At 49.9% G+C, this 21143-nt stretch overlaps 2 protein-coding genes across 10 annotated transcripts in view; one reads left to right on the top strand and one right to left on the bottom strand.

Annotated features, from left to right (window-relative positions):
* Positions 1-666: 666 nt before the first annotated feature.
* PPP1R3F (protein phosphatase 1 regulatory subunit 3F) lies at positions 667-15992 on the bottom strand. Of its 3 annotated transcripts, none has more exons than XM_019714309.3 (4): positions 14913-15992; positions 5285-5340; positions 4982-5061; positions 667-2444 (listed from the first exon to the last, which is right to left on the bottom strand). In XM_019714309.3, exons 1-4 carry the CDS (start codon positions 15902-15904, stop codon positions 1149-1151), a joined length of 2424 nt encoding a protein of 807 aa, XP_019569868.3. In that variant the 5' UTR covers positions 15905-15992; the 3' UTR covers positions 667-1148. The 3 variants fall into 3 exon arrangements, with proteins under 3 accessions (XP_019569868.3, XP_019569867.3, XP_019569869.2); XM_019714308.3 differs by having other exon boundaries at positions 4982-5064; positions 14913-15991; XM_019714310.3 differs by lacking the exon at positions 14913-15992 and adding an exon at positions 6084-10674.
* Positions 15993-16129: 137 nt separating this feature from the next.
* FOXP3 (forkhead box P3) overlaps positions 16130-21143 on the top strand; it is an 18765-nt gene continuing 13751 nt past the window's right edge. Inside the window, exons 1-4 of one of the 7 annotated variants that reach the window (XM_088795198.1) lie at positions 16130-16775; positions 19309-19481; positions 19578-19760; positions 21003-21129. Coding sequence is in view for 3 of the 7 variants with exons in the window: in XM_019714331.3 (XP_019569890.2) it covers positions 19741-19760 (20 nt within the window). In the remaining 4 variants the exon portion in view is untranslated. The other 6 variants (XM_074324227.2, XM_019714331.3, XM_074324224.2 and 3 more) reach the window with 6 other exon arrangements.

Genomic DNA, 21143 nt, shown 5'->3' with positions numbered 1-21143 from the left:
AAGTGGTTACCATCAGCGTCCGGACACTTCTGATGACGGTGAACTACTGCTCGAGCAACAATGACCAAAATGTCCACTTGTACATATTTTTTGGCACCCCCGGGATATGGTGTGTTATTTTGCTATGCAGTTTTTAATTTGCATGCAGTAAATATATCTACCCTTTCGAAGCTTCTGGGTTTCCTGTTTTGAGTTAAAAATGCAATGTCTGTGGACAGCAACTCTGGTATGAATTTTTTGCAGCACATTAACTCCTCTGTCCTTTCCGAGGCCTTCCCAATCTTGGAGGCAAAAGGGTCTCCCTGCTGGTGTCAAAGGCTGTTGTTGTTTTTTCCAGTGACTTCAAAACCTTGTGGCTGATTCACAAGCTATCCCCACATCCACAGCTGACCACATCCACCACCGCAACCAAGTGTGTGACACCAAACCCTCACGTGGCCACCACTCTTCCTCACTCCCTGGCAGAATGTGGCTCTTACCAAAGGACCTGCCCCTCAACGACCAGCAGACCACAAGGTGAGGTGACACAGATCCTCAAGGACATATTGAAGTAGCAGCAGCAGGCGTGACCATGTCCCACCCTTCATGCCCCACGGTGGCCCTCCCATAGAACATGACCACTCAGCACACACGCCTGAACAGGAAAACACTGCACAGCAAGACACATCATTTCTCATAGAGCTCTATTGTGGCATATAATAATAGTTACTCTATATAAATTAAATTAAAAATAAAGCTCCAGCAGGTTGCACAGGTTGGCTGTTAATAAATATATCTCTGGGTAATTGTGCCCCAAGACCAGCTCACGACCACTCTCCCTCATCCAGAGAATTATATAAAAATAAATACAGGCTCGGGGGACGGGTATGGGGGAAGGTAGAACATGCCCAGTTCCATTTTTAAAGTTCTCATTCCCACCATCCACCAGTCCCCTGTTCATCTCCACTGGTATCACCACAGGAGCCCTGTGCGGACTCGAGAGCTCAGGGTGGGGAGGTCTCTCTCCAGTCAAGCATTTTCCAAAGCAAAGGACCCCTCACTATACAGGCCCCTTGTCCCATCTGAATCCTCTCCTCTGGGGATGGTGCTGCCCCTCCCCAGATCCCAGAGAGGGAGACGCCTGTTATTGCTGGTCCCACAAGTAGCTCCTACGATAACCAAGCCAGAGAGAGGCACAGTACAAGTACCAGGAGGGACATACCACTGTTCAGAGCCACGGGGACCACCACCAGGCCAGCCAAGACTCCCAGAGTCTGGGTCAAGGGCCCCCAGAGCTGGGGAGGCAAAACACACATACATTCTGCAGGGGCTGCTAGGATGGGAGACCTCTTTGGGGACTCGAGGCTTAGGCTTGAACCCTCTTCATCCTGGGAGCTCACATGGGACCTGGCCAGGCTGGAAGAGCAGACTTCAGCCCCCAAGGTACCCAGGAGGGTGAGATTTTGCCCCTGCAGGACTGGAGCAGCTGGTTCTTTGCCAGATATAGGAACCCAGCTGTCTGCCCACTCAGTGGTAAACTCCTTCGGGGCTTCTGTACCTCCCAGGGACCCAGTCACCCCAGGTATCACCCTATTAACATGCAAAGAGTCAGTGTCCTTGCCCATCCCCTTCTCTGGAGCCCCAGTGAACTGACCCTCTGTACCCAGAACCACAGGGCTGTCACATCCTGAGCCCTCTGCCCACGGGAGCCATACATCTCCCATAGTAGCTACCACAGAATGAGCCCCGGAGAGGATTTCTGGAGGTGATTCCTTGGGGGTGCCCCCTTCTGGACTGGAGGGTATCACAGAGAGTCCCTCTTCACCCTCACCCTCCTCATCAGGGTCCTCCGTGTCCTTGATGAGCTCCACACCACGCCCCAGCCGGGCATAGTGCAGTGTGATCTCCTCAGCCAGGGCACTGTTCAGGGCCCGCTCAGGGCCAGGCCACTTCAAGATCAGGTCGCGGTCCGTAAGTATGCCCAGAGGATGGCTGGGGGACACCCCTCCATCTGTGGAGCCCTCCCCACCACTTCCTACCCCACCTGCGGCCACAGCAGCCCGCAGGCGACTCAGGTGGGACAGGTAGAGCTGCTCCAGCTCCTGGTCAATGGTGTCCTCGCCGAGCAGCTCTTCCAACCCACTCACAATCTCCAGACCCCCGGGGGGCTCATCCATAATAGCCCCCACCATGGAGTCCTTTCGGCCCCCTCCGTTTTCACTTGATACTTCCCACGTGGCCTCCACCCGTTGCTGGCTAGGTTCCAGGAGAGGCCCAGCTGCCCCCTCACTTGCATCAGGCCCTGAGGCCTGGTCCCTGGGGGAGCCACCCAGGCCATAGAGAGAGGAGGACGGGGGAATCCTGATGGCCGGTGCCTGATGGACCTCTGTGAAAGCCACAGGCAGCCTGCTTCTGGGGATGTCACCTTCCTCTGGGGGGTTGCCAGTCACTGTAACTTCAGACACCTGGAGCCATTGGGGGGGGTGGGAGAGGAAAAAAGGGGAAGGAAATGAAGTAGAGGAGGGGATAGGACAAGCAGAGACAGTGAGAACTGATAACAGCCCACACCCAGCCCCACAGGTGTTTCCAGATAAAAATGCCTTAAAGAACCCTCTATAATTCTCTAAATTCCAAAGATTATGTAATGAAGATTAAAATAACAAAATTAGATGAAGTCAAAGGGGGCTTCCCGCAAATCATAAAGCTGAGGAATTCAGCGGGCACCAATACTCAGTGAATGACTATCAGTAAATACTGTTGGTTGACCTCTAAAACATATCTAGAATATCTTCATGAATTTACGTATTTTCTCTTTTTAAAAAATGTATTTCCTAGCTCTATCTTTTGACGAGGCCTAGAAACAATGACCGATCTCGTAGCAACAAGCACACCTAACACCCAGATCTAAATACCATTCTCCCCTAAAAGGAACCAGGGCTCCTTAAATAAATGGCTGTTTCTAGGTTGGGGGCAGGTAAAATACAAGATGAGTCTAGGACATACTGCCATACCAGCCTGTGAGAAAGCGCTCAAAGAACGATGGGTATGTGTCAAAAGGATTCTGAAGCCAATCTAAATAAGCTTCCACTGGCCAGAGACAGTTCAATTTAAGCATCAGAATAAATAAGGGCTATGGGTTGACATTTATCAAATATGTTTAAAATTCATGAGTTAATAATGATATACCAAAAACAAAAATCCTTTATTTGGTCACCTATGGAGAAGTTCATTTCTTCTAAAGACTAGAAAATCAAAGGGGAAAAATTAAGTATTTATGCAGCTTTTCTTATACAAACTATATACCTTCAAGGTATATACTGTCAAGGTAGCCAGACAGCTGATGTGAGAAAGTTTTTCTTTAGAGAAAAATTCTAGCTAATAAATGAAGTGGGAATAAGAGAATTAAACAGAATCAATTCTATTTTAATTAATAACAGATTATATCTAATAAATTATTTTCATTAAATTAATAGTTTACTAAATTAATTAAATGTAATAATGGATTGACTTAATAGAATTAATAAATTAATAAAAATAGAGTAAGAAATATGTTTCCACATGGATGCAATCAGCCAAATCCAGACTGTGGGAAACTCTATAAGACAAACAAGGTTTCTTGAACAAATTACAAGAAAAGTGGGGGAGATTTAAAACTCCCAAAAGACCCATCAACCAAATGTAATGTCTTGACCTTGTTTGGATCCTAAAACACTTATGAGGTAAGAAAATTACAACACTGACCAAATATTTGATGACACTAAGGAATTATTGCTAATTATCTGAAGTGTGATGATGGCAGGTTGTTGTTTTTTAATAGTTCTTAATTTTCTGATACAAACAGAAGTATTTATGGATGGAATAATGTCTGGGTTTTTTCCAAAATAATTCCATAGGGAACGGGAGGAAATGGGTGGAGTGTAAAAACGTAGGAATAGACATGTGTTGAAATTTGTTGAAGCTGGGTGATGAGTATATATGAGTTCATTACATTAGTCTCTTTATCTATACTTGAAAATCTTTGTAATAAAAGTCACACACACACACACACACACACACACACACACATTACACATTAACAACATCTCCAGAATCTCTCCACCTCCCTGCCAGCACTTGCGTCACTTGCCTGGCCCGCTGCAGTGGCCTCCTCCTTCACTGTCCCCCTGCTTCCTGCCCTCACCCCTGCAGTCTATTTCCCTCACAGCAGCCAGAGGGAGCCTGTGAAATCCTAAATCAGATCGTAGCCCTTCTCTGTTCACGACACTCCCGTGGCTCCCTTGTCACTCAGAGTAAAAGCCAGAGTCCTCTCCATGGCCCTCGAGGCCCTACACAATGTGTCCCCACCACCTCTCCAACCTCACCTCCTCCTGCTCCCCCTCACTCACTGCTCCTCGCTATTCATTACACACATTAGTCACGGCCTCATCTCTGGGACTTTGCACTTACCTGGGATGTTCTTCCCCTAGTTATCCACGCGGCTCACTTTCGCACCTTCCTCAGGTCTTTGTTCAAATCTCGCCTACCACTAAGGCCTTCCCTGGCCGCTCTAAAATCTAAAGTTGCAAACGTGTCTCCCCCCACCCCGTTCTTTCTCTCTCTCTCGCTCTCGCTCTCGCTCTCGCTCTCTCTCTCCCCCCCATCCCTTTATTTTTTTCCTGAGCACTCATCATCATCTACAATACCATATATTTGAACTATTATTTTGTTTTGTTGTGTCTCACTCCACTGAAATGTCAGTAAGCCCCATGAAGGCAGCATTTTTTGGCCACTACCATATTCCCAGCATCCATAACAGTGCTTGGCACAGAGCAAGCATTCAATAAATATTTGCTAGGTTAACAAGTGACATTTCAATAAGCCCAGGTGAATAACTGCATTCTACACCATCGAGTTCTGATTTAGGGGATGTTCTTGCAATCTAGGGTGGACCTAGAGCAAGCCAGCCCCCACCATCCAGCCTCCTATCGGGCTGTCCATCCAAAGGCTGCCAGGGCCTACTTACCTGAAGTGTCATCTGTGGCCATGGGCGGAGAGGGGTGGGGGCCACCAAGGGACCCACTGACTCCTGGATATCAGGGCGCTCTGCTGGAGAGAAAAGAAGGGCAGTGCTGGGGCGAGGCAGGCGGACAAGCAAGCCAGGTTTGGTTAAGAAAATCTGTTCTAGCCAATTGGCAGTTATGCTTCTGAAGCTTCCAGTGACAGTCTAAGGCAGAGGGTGCTTCTTAATTTGTATAGAAAGGAAAAGAAGAGGAAGAAAGAAATGGTAAATATAAGCGAAAATTCCCACCGCCTGCCAATTGCTTACCCACAGCAGGTGTATTATCATCCATGCTCTTCATCCTCAGCTCTTCCTCATTAGGCCTGTGGGGCACAGAAGAGAATGCATGGATCTAACACCCTGAGAGGCCAGTTCTGCCACCCACCAGCAACTTCTGAGCCTCTGTGGTGGTTCAGCCTCACCTGACAGCTGTTCTCTCTTCTGCTGCCTCCTTCTATCCCACTTATAAAAGTCCTACACACTGATTGTAGAAAATTTACAAAATACAGGAAAGCATAAAGCAGTAAAAAAGTCACACATCAGCCAGATGCAACCACCATTACCATTTTGGAAAACTTCATTGCAGACGTTCTATGAAATCATTTAGATTCTGCAGCTATAATTCCACAGCTGACTTTATCCATTTAACAGTAAGAAGCATCATGATGTACTTTTGTAAACATTGGAAATGGCTGCTTACTATTCCTATCCTATGGGCTCACCATAAGGTATGTAGCCATTCCCTTCCTACTGAGCAGCTAGGTTATTTCCTCCATTTTATTCTCACAAAGCAGCTTCAGCAGACATCATTGGGTATAGCTTTATGAACAATTTGGATCACTTCTTTAGGGTCTCTTCCTGGCTGTGGAGGAGCCCATCTTTTCCCAGAAAGGGCAGGCAAGGACTGGGGGGGGGGGACAGGAAGCAGCAAAGGGAGGAAGTGACTTGAGAATGGGAAGGAGGTCAGCAGAAAAGGAAGTAACTTGGGGTCACAGAGGCATGGTTCCCTCCGCCAACCCTCCAGCCTGGCAGGGCACATAACTTCCCTGAGCGTCACCCTCCTCACCTTAAAACGGAGCACAGGGGATCCAGGATGTGTACACCAAGCACAGGGCAGTCAAGAGAAATGAGGACATCAATCCAGACACCAGGGCCTGGCCCAGAGCAGGGGCTGAATCAACTGTAGATATTCGTTGGTCTTGGTCCTCCTTCACCAGGCAAGTCGGACCCCAAGGTCTAAGTGGCACAAGCTAAGTGTATTTAAGCCAGTCCCTGCCATGGGTGGGGTCACGGGGATCATGGAGAAAGCACTGTTCTCATTCTCACAAATGAGTATCAAATGTTTACAGATTAAGGCAGCGAGGAAAGCATTAACTAAAACATGTTCTGAGACCTCACAGGAGGCAATTGCTCAAACCTGTTTCTTCCTAGAGGTAACTTGATGATGTTGACATTTCTGAAAATGGTTACAATATTTTGAAAACATGTAATCAATTACCTTCACTCACACAGAATATGACTAGCTGACCCAAATAGTTACTATGGCATTAGGCACTGTTTTAAGTGTTCCACATATACTATTAATTAAATCCTCACAGCAACCCTGAGATAGGTACTTTTAATCATCTGAAGTAGTCAGTATTATCCTCATCTTACAGATGATGAAATTGAAGCTGAGTAAATGGCTCAAGGTCACGCAGCATGGGTCAAAGCCTAGGCTTTCCAGCTCCTAAGTCTTCTCAAACAACAAACTGCTGCTTCTTGGGTGAGGGAGACTGGGGTTTTACCTCAACCTGATCTCCAATCCTTTCCAGGAGATCAAGGTAGGCAGCAATAGTAGACGCTCCCTCCCTCCACCTTCATTCAGGCTTTTCTTTGGACCTGCCTTTTGCCCACATAATTCATGCCATTTCCCTGCCTTCATGGGACATGTGGCTAGGAAACCACCAGACACAGAAGTGGCTGCAAGAACTGCTTTTTATTAGCACCCTTGGGCAGGAAACTTGAACCATGTACATGGATTTAGAGCCTGGAAGCTCCAGAAGGAACCATCCATCTTTTTCCATGGACTAGGGCTCACGTATCCCACCAGAGGTCTTTGAATGAGAATACTACAGGGCGTGGAGTGGGCGGCTCCAGGAGCCCAGCCAACAACTATACACGACAGACAAGAAAGGGGGATGTGGGCAAACCGGCTTGGTCCTGTACCAGTCCCCTCAGTGGCTCTAAAATCCAGGTTTTTGGATTTATGGCCTGACAAGACTTCTTTTGCTGGTATATTCCTTCATTAAAGAAAATGTCATCTTCCTAGGATCTTCTAAAGCAAGTCACTTTGAGAAGACTCACAAACAGACAGAAAGGCAGCTTTCTCTCCCAGAGGCAGGACTAGGCAAGCTGTCCCCTGCCATCTGGCCCAGGGCTGACATGCACAACAACCAAGCTTCTGACAGCCACTCCAGAGTCCTAGGTGTATGTAAGAGAGCGGGGGGGGGGGAATCTCAGGACGCAGTCAACCAGCAGGAAAAGAACGCCACAGGTCAGTTGAAGAAAGAGAAACAAATAAAATCAAATCCTCCAGCCCCCAGAGCATCTCTTCTGCAGCCAAGGAGGGTGAGAACAGGGGCAACATGCAAAAATCAGGTCAAATGATTTAGCCAATCAAAAGATCCACGAAGTGAGAAGTACACAGGTAACTCACAGGTACCTCCCTACCTCCAAAGTCAGCAATGAAAGCAGGAGGCACCAGCATCTATTGTCTGCGCCTACAGCATGGGCCCTTTTCATTGATACACCAAGTCATTCGAAAAACCTTCACATCTGTCCTTCAAAGCAACACCCTTCCCTTTTTACAAATGCAGAAACTGAGGCTCAAAGAACCATGTCTCTACACCCACTAACGATACATCACACAGATAATACCCAAAGAGGGCTCCATTTTGAAGACAGTGTTTGAAACTGTGAGCTTAAAAACAAAGGAAAACCTAAATATCCTTGAATGGTCTTTCACAGTAAACATTCGAGGGCAGCTATGACTTTAACCAAAAGGAGCATAGTGACAGAAATGGATTACCAATGTATACTGACTCACTGATCAGTAACAGAGAAGAAGGGTTCTTAGAAAAATGGGGAGGGAGGAGATTAAGAACAAAACTGTACCTCCAGTGTGCTTGATCATTTTTGAGAAGGAAGCCTGCTTTGGGCACCAGCCCCACAAATGCCACGTGGTATCTCCTCATGAGCAATGGGCAGCAGTGGGCTGGCACACACAAGCCCGGGGACATCTTGAGCACATGTCCTTCGGTTGCTTGTGAGAACCAGTCAAAATGGTATAGCCTAGAAGGGGCCTGCCTGTACGCCAGCCTCCTGGGTGTGAAAATTCTTCCTGCCATCAGGAAACTCAATGGCCACTGACCTCAGATGGCACCCAGAGACCAAGGGGTGAGATTTCAGAAAGAGGTACCATTGGCCCCAGCCTAGGTCAGCCGAGACAGAATAAAACACTGAATCTCCACAGAGTGAGCGAGCAAACGAGGCCTGACAACCCCCATGGGAAAGAGCAGAGCAGACTTTCAGAGCAGTCACATCACGGACAGCCCCACCACCGGAGTTCTCCGTGAGCACCCCCAACGCTCATGTTTTCAAAGAACTTGGCCAGCCAAAAGTGGGTCACACACTGAAACCCAAAGGCAAACTCAGCAGACCCCAGCAATGTGCAGTCAACCTGAAGATAAGGCTGACTCTCAGGGAAGGGGGGTGGGGACAGGTGGCTTCAGAAACCTGCCCTGTGATACTTGGAATCCCGGTTACCCTGAGCTATCTGCTTTCTGAAAAGAACAGGGTTTGAAGGCAGCTATGAAAGCCACCAAGTTGTGTGGGGCGTTGCTCTGACTTCTCCAACTATAGTCTGTGTCAGTGTCAACTCTGGAACTTAGGGACAATCCAGGAGGGTGGAAGGAGGAGTATATTGTGCTAGGGGCTTGACAGCAGTGACTTCATTTGGCTATGACCCACAGTAAGAAACACATTGTGCATGATAACCCAGCACATCCCATACATATGTAAATATATATACATATATGTAAGAAACAGCTGTTCTTTGCATGAAACAACACTTACCTTTACTACATGTTGTGATTATTTCCTGTGCCGTTTCTTTTTTTTTAATGCTTGTTGGAATCCAGTACATGGATTTCACATCTCAATAATTAAGGGTCATGACACGTAACTTTGAATAAACCCAGCTCTGCCACCTACCAGCTATGTGACCTGGAGCAAGTTACTGTACCTCTCTATGCCTCACTTTCATCTGTGAGGAAGGAACAATGGTAATACCTACCTCAGAGAGCTGTTGGATGGATTGAGGAAATGGAGGGAAATCGCCTGTGAAGGGCTTACCAACCAGTAATCCCCTCCACATTCCCACTAAGGGAAATGGAGGCTCTGAAGAAACAACTTGTCCAGCATTGCCCAGCAAGTCAGATGTGTCACCCAGCCTGGTAGAGCAGTTAAGAACTGGGCCACTAGAGCAGGACCCCAACTCTGCCCCTCTCATAGTATGTGTCCTCAGGCCCACGTCCTTAACTACGACACTACCGGTTTTCTGTGGCATAAGAGTATCACTCACGTTAAGTCCTCACTCTCCAGACAACTAAGATCACCCCTGGCCCATCCTATTTCAACTTTGTTCTGGTTTCCCGACACTGACAACTCAGAAAGCCAGTTGGGTTCCCACCCATTCAGCCACAGGTGCACCTAAAACTCGAGGCCTTACTGTGCATCAGCCCATGGCAGACCGTGGAGACACAATGGTGAGCAAACCCAACTAGGAAGCTTACAATTTAGTGTGAAGGAAAACATTAAAAAAATACTCACACTCAATCTTTCAACAAACATTTATTGAGCACCTGTTAAGTGCCAGGCACTGAGGCAGGCCCTGTGGGAATACAGAGGTGAACACAAGCGGACCATGTCCCTACCCCTCGCGGAGCTTACAGTCTAGCAGGGCAGAGTCATCCAAAAATCCCTTAATGAAGTCTAACTACAAACTGAGGTCAATGCCTTCAGAAAAGTAAAGAATGTCCCAGAACAAGGGGCCCTGGCCCGAACTACAGGTCAGGGAGAGTTTAGGATGCTTAGAAGGAAAACGGGCAAGGGAGGGCTAGGGGCGTGAGAGGCTGTATGGGAGGTGATGGATTCAATCTGGAACAAGGGGGAGTTTGAGGCATCTCTGGGACTTCAGCTAAGTGGAAACAAAAGTTTGGATACATGAGGCTGAAAGGAAGGGCAGGAGAAAGAGAAGGGCCAGGGAATTAAGAGGAAAAGCAGAAAAGTGTGGTCCCAGGGCAAAGGAAGAAAGTGTCTTAAGTAGGAGTGCTCAACCACTTCAAAAAGAAAGCCAAAATCCTAGCTGTGGAATCTGATAGATGCAAGGGGCCAAAGCAAGTGTAGAAACAAGTGCAGCAACTCTTTAGAGGGGATTCAGCAATGAAGGGAGGAGGGTGATTAGGTGCTGGCCAGAAGCAGCAGGGACAGAGGTGGGGTCAAAGGACAGATTTTTAAGGCAGTAGAGATGCTGGCATGTATAAAGGCCGATAGAGGATCAGGAGAGGAGGGCAGTGAAAAGCTGCCAGGAGAGAAAGGGAAACTGATTATGTCAGGTTCTGGAGCAAATGGCAGAAAATGGAACCCAGAGCACGAGTTGGGGGCCTGGCCTGAGGAAGAAAAGGACCCACTCCTCCCCTGTAACACAAGGGAGGGAAATCAGTTTGCAGGTTTGGGAACTGCAAGTTGTGGGGAGTTCCATTCTTACGGCTTCTATTTTGGTTTTTTGAAGCAGGAAGTAAAATCTGAAAGTAAAGAACATTTAAAAGAGTCACATCAGGGAAGAGACAAGAGTGGATCTACTGGCAGGCAGAGTGGAAAATGATCCTGAATGTCTGGCAATGCTCATCTGCTCTACTCCAAGACATTCTCTAACAGGGCTTGCATGGTTGGCTCTATAAGAAAACCGGGACCTGAGGAAGTTAGGATGGACAGGCTTCCTGGAAGAAGCCCTCTTAGAACTGAAGGATCAAAATGAGGAGCCTGCAAGGGGCACAGGACCAACATTCCCGGTGACAGAAACAGCATGGGCAAAGGCCCTGAGGCAGGAAGGGGCAAGGCACCTTGCAAAGACCATGGAGATAGGAGCTCAGAAGGCAGACGACGGCCTGAGGTGTGACTAGTAGCCATGGAAGCCAGGTTGGGGGAGAAGGCAGGGAATGCCTGCAGGCCACGCTGAGGCTTTCTTGGTCTTTGTTTTTAAGGGGACGAGGACACCTCCTAAGGATGTTAAGCCAAGGCAGACCAGGACTCCTCCCCACATCTGCCCTGGGACTGTGGACTCAGAGCCTCAGTTTGCTCATCCAGGAAAGAGGGATAAAACAGTCTATCTCACCAGGAACACTTAAAGGATTAGGTGACACGTTGCATGCAAATACTCAGCCAAGTGCCTAGCAAAGAGCAGGGTCTCTGCCAGGTCTCACATAAGCCCTCTGTGCCTGGCCCTTTCCACCCAATTGCACCACAAGCCCTCTGACATCTCAGCATCTTTTTCCTTGTTTGAACCTAGCACTGCGCCCAGCACATAGTAGGCCCTCAATAAACGCTTGCTGAGAAATCATCTCTAAGCTTAAGGGTTATCAAAAGACTGGTCCAGCAACCCAGGGAATGCAGCCATTTCGGTTTCTGAGCTGTCTCCCGATGGCTTCTCCCACGTCCTGACCTGATGTGGCTGCGCACAGCGGGCCTGCAGCCAAGACTTCCTGAATGGGAGGCCCTCCACGACAGGGCTCCCGCAGGTTAAGGCTATCTCCTGAGATCCTCCATTTCCCAAGAGGGCTGGGTCACAGGGGGCGGCTGTTCTTCAACAGCGCTCCAAGTCACCAGCAGCATAAAGGTTTTAAAACAATAATAAGTTGAAATGTACTCGCCAAGAAAGCCACCAACCTACAAAGAAAATCTTATCGCTGATCTTGCAATGAGCACCAACCTCTCCTTTGCAAGAGCTGAGATCAAAAGATTAAGAAGCTATCAAAAAGCCATCTGCCCACTTAAAATAATATCACAAGTCATGTTAGGAACCACAGACCTGGGGCCAGATACCAAAACAATTGTCTGAACGGGCTGCTTCAATTTCTCCTTAAAACCACCCATGTATTTTAAAAGAAAAACACCCTCTCCACCCACCTTGGCCCTGCAAGCTTCTGATTTCTCTGTTCCCTTCCTTTCACACTCTAAAATTACCAAACTCTATTACCCAAACTGTCGCATCTTACAGACAGGGCTCCCACGACAACTGGCTGGGATGACGACTTGGGAAAAGTGACATAAACAAAGGTGATTCTGGGGCACTGGAACAGCTGAATATCTTGATCTGGGTGATGGTTACACAAGGGCATAAATATGTAAAAATCCACTGAGCTCAACACTTAAGTTCAGTACACTTCATGTAGCTGTACCTCTCAGTAAAGCAAAAAAAAAAGGAAAAGGTAACAAGCTGGGAACACCAGAAGCAAAGTGCGGAATCTGTCCCGAATCCTATCAGACCTTCAAGAGGACCAGATTCTTTTTCAAAAATGCCCCTAGCATCTCCTCCCTGGTCTTGCCACTCACTGAGTGAACTTAAACAAGCCGGCTCACCTCTCTGAGCTACCTCAGTTTCCCCCTCTATTAAATGGGCATAATCATGGCACTTAGAGCACACAGCATGCACAGCAGGACTCAGAATGGACTCGAAGCTTTAGCACAGAGATCAGTAAGTACAAGCCCACCACTACTGTCTTTCGCGGCTACTGCCACGCTTCGGTTACCTTGCCCATGTTTGCTGTGTCCAAGCCAACCACACCAAGTGACTGTCATTCCCCTTTAGCAGATGATGAAACTGAAGCAACGCCATACAGCTGGTGGCAGGCAGAGCCGAGTTTGGAACAGGAACCCAAGGAACCGCATGTGTGATCTACTGAGTGCCAACTAGCCAACACCTATATGGCACCACTATGAGCAAGGCTCGATTCTGAGTGCTCTTACTTGTCACCTGTGAAGTAGGTGCTATAATTATCTGTTTTACAAATGAGGATACTGAGGCACAGTGCAGTTAAATGAGTTGGCCAAGGTTACAAGGCCAGTAGATGGCAGATCTGGGGGAGAAGGCAGGGAATGCCTACAGGCCATGCTGAGGCTTTCTTGGTCTTTGTTTTTAAGGGGACAAGGACATCTCCTAAGGGTGTTAAGCCAAGGCAGACCAGGACTCCTCCCCACATCTGCCCTGGGACTGTGGACTCGGAGCCTCAGTTTGCTCATCCAGGAGAGAGAGATAAAACAGTCTATCTCACCAGGAACACTTAAAGGATTAGGTGACACATTGCATGCAAATACTCAGCCAAGTGCCTAGCAAAGAGCAGGGTCCCTGCCAGGTCTCACACAAATCCCAGATGCCAGAGTGCACTCTTAACACTGTAAGGAAAGAGCATGCTGCCTGCCCCCCTTAGACTGTCTCAGGTTACTATGGAGCTCACAGGTCAGTAAGTGGGTGCTTGCGTGCTCGCTCAAGTACCCAGGCACATCTGCCCACTGCCTGAGCTAAACCATTCTGAACCACCCACAACCTAAGGCCTTGCCAGGACCACAAAACATCGCGCTGCAACCAGAGGCTTCTGATCCAGCATATACAAGGTCCAGAAAAGCACTTTTCCATTCCCATTTCCAGTCCTCTCAGGACCAGGGAAATGTATGCATTTCCCATGCATGCAAGGAGAATCTACATATCCCAGACTAGACTTTGGTAACCCCCAAAAGAATCAGGCCTAGCTGCTAACCTTGAAGAACATATAGCTTGATAGAGAAAACCTAGGAGAATCTTGTCTCAGGGCCTCTTGTGTTAACTGCTTCTCCTAGGCCTTGAATAGTCACAGGTGGTGTGGCAAAAACAAAGGAAATGAGCGTCCAAGTCCAGGCCCATCTGGTTCTGCCTCTGCCAGAGCCAATGCTTCCCTGTGAGAGCATGGGCCCAGCTCACCTCCCCAGGCCTCAGACTAGAGCATAACAGTAAAGAGTGCACAGGTTTCAAGGTTAGACGTGGCCAAATTGGAAAAGCCAGGTGGCATCACTTCCTTAACCAGTTTCTCCCTGGTTTCCTGCTGTCAAATGGATCAGATTCACTGCCCCCCACTAGCAAGGCCCCTGGTCCACACTACCATGTCACTGCAGTTGTCTCTACTCCAGCACACAGCCCATTCATACCGAGCTCATTCCCATCTCAGGACCTTTGCAATTGCTCTTCTCTCTGCCTAGAACATTCTTGCTCTCATGTGTGCATAACTGCTCCTCTTTATCATTCAAGGCTCAGTTTCAATGGCACCTCCTCGGAAAAGTCCTGTTTCCTTCTCTACAAACTTTCTCCCTCCATATCTGTGCATAACTCTTTTTATCATCATCCAGGACTCACCTCTTCAAAGGCCCTCCCTGAACACCCTGTCTAAAGCAGCTATTCCCTCCCAAACTCTCCCCTTATTTTACTTTCCTCTCAGCAGCTAACTTTATCCCTATGTTTCTTATCTGCTTGCTTGTTGTTTTTTCCAACTGTCTCCCATAGGAGCCTGTATGATCCTTGAGGGCAGGAAAGATGTCTGTCTTGTTCAGGGCTTTACAGTGGAATTCAATAAATGAATGAGTGAAACCCCAGTAATTAAAACAGAGCCTAGCACATGTTTGGCCTCCATTACTCTTTGACTAACTGACTGAATGTGCCCTCCTCCCTGTCCTGGAGAGAAGGCCTGAGGGGTTCCTGGGTCAGGATGCTTGTCCTCCATCCTAGACACAGCCCTGCCTTGGCGGAGGTGGCGCTGGCAGACATTACCTGCGCCTCACCGGCTTCATGCAGCTCTTCAGCTGCCTGGCCTCAGCCTCCACGGGACCCTGGCACTCGGGCTGTGGCTCCAGCTGCTGCTGCTGGAGCAGCCCTTCAGCATCAGTGGGTGTGGGAGCGGGTGCGATCCGTAGCAGGACTGTGTAGTTGCGGCCGTGGTTGTTGGCCCAGAAAGTGCCCTCGGGGGTCTCATAGCGCACCACGAAGTCCAGGCGCGCCCCATCGCCCGCGCCCTCAGCAAAGGGCAGCTGGAAGGCAAAGCGGTCTGTGCGGCCGCAGTCGTCGGGTGAGGAGGCAGACGCCTGGCCAGGGCCCAGGCCAAGGCCCGGATCCAGGATGGGATCTCCTGCTCCTGGTCCTCCCGCTCCTGCCCCCGGCGGGCTGCGCGGGACGTAGCGGGCTGGGTGGTCGAAGAAGGAAGCCCAGCCGTCGTGTGAGGCCCGCACGTGCACCGCCTTCTCGAAGGAGCGGTTCAGCACGCGCACCAACCCGCGCAGCACCGGAGGGCGTCCCCCAGGCACCCACACCCCGGCACCCCCGGGGACCGCTCCGGGAGGCGGCAGCAGTGCCTCCAGCTCCACCATGACGCGCCCCAAGCGCTCCAGACGACCCGGCGCGGGCGGCAGCGAAAATGTGGGCACCAAATAAAACCCCCCGCCGGCGGGGACAGGGCACAGCGACGAGGGCTCAGGGCAAGCCTCCTCTTCCTCCTCCCCTTCATCCCCATCCTCGCCATCGTCGTCCTCATCAGCCCCGCCACCTTCGCCATCTTGCCCGGCCGCCTCCGCCATCTTGCCCGCCCCAGGCCCGCCCCACGGCCGGTAGCGGCGCAGCTGCGCCAGAGGCAGCCCCAGGGCCTCGTCGGCGAAGAGCACCCTCCGCGGGGCCACCGCTGCCTCGACAGAGGTGCGGGGCTCGCCCACGGCTGGCGAGGGGGGGGCGGGAGGCCGCAGCGGGGGCTCCACAGGGGCCGTGCGCGCCATATCGGCGGCAGCCGCGGCACCGACGGCACCGGCGGCGGGACCGGCGGGGGCAGGGCCTGAAGGGGCGGGCAGCCAATGGGAAGGTCCGCGCGGGGGGGTATGGCTCAAGGGGGGCGTAGGCGGCGGGATGAAGACAGGTGTAGCAGACAGCCAATGGGGAGCCGCACGCAGGTGACGTAGCGGTGAATCGAGTGCCGGAGAAGCACGCCGCCAATAGGGATGCCTGAGAGTGGGCAGTGTAGGAGGCGGGACGATCGGTAAATCAATAGGGAGGTCTGAATGGGGGTGGAGTAGGTTCTGGGATGCAGAGAGCATCAGTAGGACTGCTAAGGGGAAGTGTGAGCAAGACTGGCATCTGGGTGGCGGGGAAAATGGAATGGCTATAGGCGATGGAGGCAGCAGGCAGCGAACGGAGAGGCCCGAAAAGTAGGAGATCCCTGGGTTGCGAAGATAAGTAGTGGGATGGAAGTTAGAGACAGCGAACAGCCAATGGGGAGCCGCGCGCCGGTGGTGTAGAGGAGGGGTGACGATAAGGGCTGCAAGGAGTCAATGGGGGGTGTTGTGTGCGTGCATGACACCCTCAAGGGGCGGTGCCAGGGCGGAATTAGCCAATGCAGAGGCTAGAATGCGTACAAGAGGTGGTTTGTGAGTCCTCGGAGGCGGAACTGGAGGGGCAGAGCCAATGGGCGTGGGCGGTGAAGGCGGGAGCAAGGAAGAGAGATGGTGGATAGCCAATGGGGGAGCCAGAGTGAAGTTGTGCCTCCCAAGGGCAGTGCGGAGGGACATGAAGGCGGGACGTGAAAGAGCAGAGCCAACCGGAGCGTTATAGATAGTGAGGGATGAAGAGCCAATAAGGAAGCCAGAGAAGACGGTACGTACGGTAGCCTTGTCTGGACTGTAGCGTGTTCTAGCAGCAGAACCGTAGAATGCCTCTGGTGAATGGATTTACCTTCTCCCTAACCTTCCATGACTCCCTATTGCCCCCACCAGCTGTGACTCCCCAGAGCCCCTGAAAGAACTAGACTGCACCCAAGCATGAGATCTAAGAAAGCAAAACGGATTCTCCTGTCGCAGTTACTGGGTCTCCTCTGCCCACCTCCAAGCTTTTGCTTGAGTAGTGGCACTAGCCAAGAATGCCCCTGATTGTAATCCTCAGCATTCTCCAGGACGTGGCACCGTCGTTGAATGAATGGCCAAAAGAGAAACTGAGCTTTTTAGGAAGATTAGCTTTTTCTAACCAGCTCAGCAAAACACTGAGCCTGACAATGCCGCCAAGAGTTGACCGACATAATCACAAATCCAAGCCCTGTCATTCTTGCCCAACTTGGCCCTCCACACCCCACAGTGGCCTCACTTTCTTTCTGTCTGTCCCCATCTCTGCTTCTGTTCCCTCTCCCAAGAGCACTGCCCCTTCTGCTTCCTCTGTCTAGTCAACTTTGACTCTCCCTTTGAGGTCTCACCTCCTGTGGGAACTGAATTGTAGCTTTTGGCCACTGATCATGTCCCTTCATACATTTTCCCCTCCATCCCATATGCAAGGTTTGACTCAGCATCCCTAGGAGGGAAGCGGTCCTCTCACCAGCTCCCCCCGCCTTGTGTCCCAGTGTCCAGGCATCATGGGTAAGGGAGGAATATGTTCCGCTGAAAGTAGCAGAGAAATCATGAAATAATGGGAGTTCAGCAAGGTAGAACTTTATTTTTTTTAATCACCTAATAGTTCAAGCTCGTAAGTAGCACAGAGACTCCAAGTTAGGGCATTGTCTGTGTCCTACTCTGGCCCCAAGACTCATCTTTCAACAGATCCTGTCAGCCCTCCATTCAAAATATTTCCCAAATCCATCCTCTCCTCACCCACTCCGCTGCCAGCACTGTCATTAGTCATCTGGACTATTGCAGTAGCCTGCCCTTTACTGGTTCCCCTGCTTCTACCTTCACTCCTACAGTCAGTTCTACACTCAGTAATCAGAGTGATCCTGTTAAATCCTAAGATAGCTCACGCCTCTCCTCTGCTCACAATTGTCCTGTGGCCTCCTCACTCACAGGAAAAGCCAAAGTGCTCACCATGGTCTACGAGGTCCTGCATCTTCCAACCTCCCTGGTCCCCTCTCTGACCTCACCTCCTACCCCTCTTTCTCTTGCTCATGCCACTGTAACCACACCGACCTCCTTAGTAGATTTGGAGTAAATCAGGCACACTCCCACCTCAGGACCTTTGCATTGGCCATTTTCTCCGGAATTACTCAGATATTGGCATAGCTCCCCCCCTCACTTCCTTCAAGTCCTTGTCAAAGGCCCCCTTCTCTGGGGACTTTCACCCACTTCTCTGTTTAATCCTGCACACTCTCCCCCAGAAGCTTTCCATGCAAGAGGATATAGTCCAGTACAGAGAGGAGGTGGTGACCTCTGCCCCTGTCTGCCTACCTGACCCCCAGTTGTCCCTTTGCAAGGGTCCTGGCTGTCAGCAGCAGCAGCAGTGTCACCTCTACCGCACTCCAGGCTCCACTCAAGTAGCCTTCTGGGACTCTTTGGGCCACCACACTCACTCAGTTTTCCTCCTATTTCTCTGGCCACTCCTCTCATGGAACAAATGACAATAAGGGAGAGATGATCTAGAAGGGTGTAAGGGAGGGGTGCAGCCCACACCTCTAACACTGAAAGAGAAAAACAGCCCCCTCTCTCAGGAGGGGCAGGTCCTGGAGCAGGGAACGAGACCTCGGCTTTTAGAACTGTCCTGGTTATTAGTTACACAGGTGGCGTAGAGAATGTTCAGGCCAAAGTCCACAGGAAGCAAGGGGTCATTAACCTTGCGGACATCCCTAAAATCGGCTCCCCAGGACTCCTTCTTGACAAGCACACTCCTCACCCCTTCTCTTTTCCCAACCACACGCCACATCTGTTAAGCCCCTGCTGTACACGGTCCCTGCAGGCCTTCACCTGAGGACCTCATCCCACCTTGGTGCATCCCCTGAATGCCTGGCGCACAGGCCGTCTTTGGGTCTCAGACATGTCCCACCAACTCAGAAGCCTCGACCAGTGAAAGTTTGTTTTGAACTAATGGTAGGGAGGGTTGGGTTTTTTTTTTTGTTTTTTTTTTTTTTTTGCTTTTTTTTAATTGTTGTTGTTGGCTGATTTTTTTTTTTTTTTTTTTTTTTTGGTCTTCTTTTTTTTTTTTTTTCTCTTCACTTTTATTTTTTTCCCTTACCTTTACAAAGCCAGGCCATCAGGCCCCTCTGGGCTTTTCCAGAAAGGTGAGTCTGAGCTGAGGAAAGAGGCTCTCCTTCTTTTGAGGGCTTGGGAGGTTGAGTAGGAAAAGAGACAAAGGGGTGAAGGGGTGAAGGGGTGGGTCTTGGCCACTAGGTTTGTACTATGTGAATAAAAAGCTGTTTCCAATTTCTCTTCCCCAGGCCTGAAGCTAGTCTTGCAGAGGGTTTGGAGTGGACGATGGATGACAAAACCCTAAGCCATGCAAGGCGCTGGGGAGCCGCAGACCGGGAGTCTCAGCCATGGCCTGTCAGGAGAAGCCCCGGGGGGGCTTATCTCCCCTGTAGAACATTGGTTGGAGGGGGTATTTGCTAAGGTAAGGAAATGCCGCCGCCAATTCTTGGACAACCTTAAAACCTCACAAGCTTCAAGAATCTCCAAATCTCAGAACCTCCCTGTCATTGCATCCTAGAATTTAAAATCTCAGACCATTGGTCTCAAGAAAACCTGGGAGTTTCAAAGCCTGCCACCAAGGAACACAGAGCCCCCATTCATCAGCTCTGTGATCTGGGGCAAGTTGCTTGACTACTTCGCACCTCCGTTTTCCCCTCCTGTATAACGTCCATGATGACAAGATGGACCTCAACGGGTTGTGGTGAGGATTGAATGTGACCATTTGTGATAAGTGTTCAGCATTGTGGCACATGGAGAATTTGAGATAAGTGTCAGGTACGGGGATAATGACAGATATTTGAAATCCTAAAACCTTGGAAACTTAGATTTTTCGAAGTAGAAAATGTCAAAGGCTGAGGGCCTCAGAAGCATCAGGTCACGGTGTCCCTAACTACAAGAGGGTCGGAGACCCAAGGGTCTCTGGGCTTTGTGAGGATGGATGCATTAATACGGGTGTCCTGGTCAGTACCTTCCCTGTAGGGTGGCCTCCGGGTCAGAGCTCTCAGGCACCAAGACATAAGGCGAGACTTTTTTCCCTTTCTTCACTCAGTGATGCTCAGTGGATTCTGGGAGCCAGTGATTCTGAGACTCTTCGATTCTGTGAATTGTGGAGGGTGGGGAGGACTCCCTGCTTTTTACTCTGTGAAGTAACTTCCATGCCCCTCACCCTCTGTGGGAAGATGGATTGCAAGAGTGTCCAGAGCTCCCCGTCCCTGAGCAGTGAGAGTGGTGATGACCATATCAATCCCACCTGCAGGGAAACTGAGGGCTGGAAACCCAGCCCTATTCTGTCTCTTTCCCTGGTGTTTCCCATCCACACATAGGGCCTCAGCACCTCTTTTTCTTTCCCCAGAAACATTTAAATATCTACTCACTCACAGAGTGGCATCTCTGCTTGCCTGGGATGCCCCTGTGATTTAATTGAGTTCTTTTCCTTTGTTTTGGTTTGTTTTTTTTGTTGTGTGTTTTTTTTTCCCTGACTCTACACACTTTTGTTTAAAAAACTGTGGTTTCTCATGAGCCGTGTTATCTCATTGATACCTCTCACTTCTGTGGTGAGGGGAAGAAATATTTTAAGATGACTCGTAAAGGGCAAAGAAAAAAACCCAAAATTTCAAAATTTCCGTTAAAGTCTCATAATCAAGAAGAGGAGAAACAGCGAGAGAGAGCGAGAGAGAGAGAGAGAGAGAGAGAGAGAGAGAGAGAGAGAGAGAGAGAGCGAGAGAGAGAGAGAGAGAGAGAGAGAGAGAGAACTATGAGAACCCCCCCACCCCGTGATTATCAGCGCACACAGTCATCAAAAAATTTTGGATTATTAGAAGAGAGAGGTCTGTGGCTTCCACACCGTGGTTTTTCTTCTCGGTATAAAAGCAAAGTTGTTTTTGATATGTGACAGTTTCCCACAAGCCAGGCTGATCCTTTTCTGTTGGTCCACTTCACCAAGGTGAGTGTCCCCACTCTCCCCCACCAGAGGAGGGTCCAATGGCAGAGATGGCTGTGAGGTAGGCACTGGAGGGGCAGGCATCGTCCAGTCCAGTCCAAACGCATGCAGCTACCGTGCTCCTGGGCAGGTAAGGTATTTTTT

Source organism: Rhinolophus sinicus, chromosome 18 (genome assembly GCF_057876585.1).
Source record: "Rhinolophus sinicus isolate RSI-liver-muscle chromosome 18, RSI-T2T, whole genome shotgun sequence".
NCBI classification, from domain to species: domain Eukaryota; kingdom Metazoa; phylum Chordata; class Mammalia; order Chiroptera; family Rhinolophidae; genus Rhinolophus; species Rhinolophus sinicus.
This window is presented reverse-complemented; position numbering and strand designations above follow the sequence as displayed.